Consider the following 3178-nt stretch of genomic DNA (forward strand, 5'->3'; position numbering starts at 1 on the left):
ATCCTAATAATAAAGTTGACAAAGTCGAACATTAGGTTATGCTCGCGCGGGCAGGGATTTCAGCACCATGGACAGCTCAACAGTGGTTGAACGTTCTATCTACGATACGCATAAGTAGGTATCAAGTCATATTTTCCCAATGTTTTCAGGGTCAAAAAAGAAATAATAGCAGCCTAGTGCTACAATCAGGTTTGTTCGGTGATATATATAGGCTACATACACACCAACAGGAATGGCATTTAACGCCGCTGGTCATGGAGGGTACGTAGACAATGTTGTTTTCAGCTAACGTTTCTCCTCAACCTCATACGTGATTACGATAGGCCTACGTTTCAACACACTGCTGAGGCCAAGGGAAAACAAGTGAAACAACACTACCCTTACCCCCGCTCTATCTCCGCGTGTTGTAGTCTACGGAGAAGGATGGGAGACGTGCGCGATACGCAGTCCTGTGTTTATTTACACTCATTCTCTAGGATAGTTTCCCCTTACATAATAGTTTTGTACTCAATTGAGTTCTTAACCTGATTCACATCGATCTCCCGGCGTCTCAGTTGTGCATACTTAATTCAGGGAGGTAATCAAATCAAATCCTCGGGCCTGGCCTGTGTTGAGTGCCAGGGATGCAGCGGCAGACACGTCCGTGGAAGCCTGGCTTTAGACGGGCTTTTCTCTCTAAGGTTTTAAGGAGGTCGTTTGTTCTCTGCCTTTTTTATGATACGATGAAAAATGATTTTAGATCATACTATCAGATGATATCAATAATAAAATGTGTATTGTATTGTGTTTATGTCACATCTTTGCAGTTGAGTTTTAGAGATAGATGTAAACCAAATCAACTTGATATTAGTGTCCACATGGCCTCTGTGATACTGTGACAGTGAAGTCTTTGTCCTAAAGGTCGTAGCTTAAAAAGGATGTAGCCTTGTTTGAGTAGCTTGCAATGAGTAACAGAGAATTGAATGTATTTTGTGCTTGTCATTCGGTTTGTCTGCCTGTCTGTTTGCACACGGTGGTTTGGCTTGCATGCATTTGCTTGTACTCGCTGTGATATGCATGACAGACGTTTTGCTTAAGGATTTATCTGTGTGGTAACAACACTGTTGTCTCGGCATGCATTTGTTTTGATAAAGAGATCCGCAGCCCCCGTAGAATTATACACAGATGGACACGAACAAAATGGCTGACATGTAATATCAGGTTGCAACAGAAAGATGCCACCAAAGCAACAATTTTAAGTGTATATAGATTCCAAGACACATCATGACTCAAAAATCTAAACAAAAACAACAACGAATCACTGTTCTGATATTCTAGGGACATTTTGCGGTAATATTGCTGTGGCCTACAGGCCTAGATGTCAGTCATACTAGTTCTTATCTTGATAGCACTTTTCATACATTATGATGAAAACATACATGGCTTTTGATACATACAGTATTATATAAACTCAAAGAACACCCATTATGCAAAAACCATAACTCAAGATGTATTTTAAAATAACAGTTTCTTTAATTGATATCCATCAGTCGCAGAGGGCCCTCTTGAGGAAGCAAGCAGTTTATTTAAGAACCCATCCTTTGAACAAAGCCTGTTCCTCACATATAACAACATCTGTATAAGCATCCTCTCTTAATGACATGCCTACTAACATGTTTTTTTTCCCCCTTCTCTACCCTCTCTCTACCCCCCCCCCCCCCCGCCCCCCCCGCGTCACCACCCCCACCCCCCCCTCTAAAGCGTGCAAAAGAAAAGAGCAAGACCCAAGCAAGGAAAGGAGCAATACACCAAAGAAATCCCGTCTGGTTTTTACTGATCTACAACGGCGCACCCTGCTGGCCATCTTCAAGGAGAACAAGCGTCCGTCCAAGGAGATGCAGCTGACCATCTCCCAGCAGCTGGGACTGGAGCTCACCACGGTCAGCAACTTCTTCATGAACGCACGCAGGCGCAGCCTGGACAAATGGATGGATGAGGGGAGCCCGGGAGCGGTATCCTCCGCCTCCAGCACTTGTACCAAAGCGTGATGAGGGGAGGGGGGGGTGGGGAGGGGGGCGGGGCTACGGGGCTGTGTGTGTGGGGGTGGGGGGGCGGGGGGGAGGGGGTGGGGGAGGGGGGCGGGGCGGGGGGCGACGGTCAGTGCACCCAGGAGGGGACGCACCACTGGGACACCAAAACTTTTTACATTTTGCTTTTTGAGGTTGAGATCAGGAAAGGGGGCTGTTTACTGGCAAACATACCGTAGAGTCAAAAAGAAAAAAGACACCCCAGTCCATTAGAAACCATGCGTTGATGAAGCTCAAGGGTATTCCCATCATGCACTCTGCCTCACTGACCCCAGCACCACCACAGAAGACCACGCCCCCTGGATCCCCATGGCAGCAGGAGTCAACCTGCTCTACTCTAGTTCCTTAACCCAACACTCACAGATTATCCCAAAGACTTAGGATACCTAGCTACACTTCCTATATTATGCAATATTTAACCAAATCGATTAGGAAGACCATAAAGTGTCTAATCAATCTCTTTTAACTTAGATTACAAATATACTACCAAATATAGTTACTCTAGTCCAGGAGTCGCTGGTAAGGATTACAACCAAATTAAACAACCTAATGTCGCTATTCCAATTGTGTGATATCAAAGACCACTCAATTCAATTAGCTGAATGCCTTTATAGCAACATGCTAACACTACATTGCAACGATTGTGAAATTCGTCTGGTCATTCCCATCGGTAAATCTGATCAGATGCTTAGGAGTGTAGTGTAGCCACGTCAAGACAACAGCAACAGCTCAAAGGTATTTAAAGAGGGGAAAGTGAAGTTTAGTTTAGCAAACAGTGTATCCAGAGCCAGGAAATGGCAAATATGCAAGCACAAACACATGTAATTCTAGACATACACACCCTGCACACACACACACACACACACACACACACACACACACACATTCTCAACAGACTTACTCAAAAACATACCCACATTGATTCTTTACAGTGCAAAGCGACTGCTACCCATAGGTCTTTCTCAAATTTAGTGGTCTGCAACGTATGTGAGCACAATGTTGAAGCACATTTTCTTTGCAATAGAACTGGGGCTGCAGAGTGGCGGGGCGTTCTTCACACATTAGAAAACTCAGGATGCCATTTCTAAGCAGCGGTTGAAGAACACCCACTA

At 44.8% G+C, this 3178-nt stretch overlaps 1 protein-coding gene across 2 annotated transcripts in view; it reads left to right on the forward strand.

Moving 5' to 3' along the window:
• onecut2 (one cut homeobox 2) overlaps positions 1 to 2027 on the forward strand; it is a gene marked incomplete at its 3' end in the record, with an annotated part of 12462 nt that extends 10435 nt beyond the window's left edge. Inside the window, exon 2 of one of the 2 annotated variants that reach the window (XM_084441799.1) lies at positions 1741 to 2027. In XM_084441799.1, coding sequence (XP_084297925.1) covers positions 1741 to 2027 — 287 coding nt within the window. The remainder of the gene's footprint in view (positions 1 to 1740) is intronic. The other variant, XM_084441800.1, reaches the window with a different exon arrangement.
• Between the last annotated feature and the right edge of the window lie 1151 nt (positions 2028 to 3178).

Source organism: Borostomias antarcticus (genome assembly GCF_949987555.1).
Source record: "Borostomias antarcticus genome assembly, chromosome: 8".
NCBI classification, from domain to species: domain Eukaryota; kingdom Metazoa; phylum Chordata; class Actinopteri; order Stomiiformes; family Stomiidae; genus Borostomias; species Borostomias antarcticus.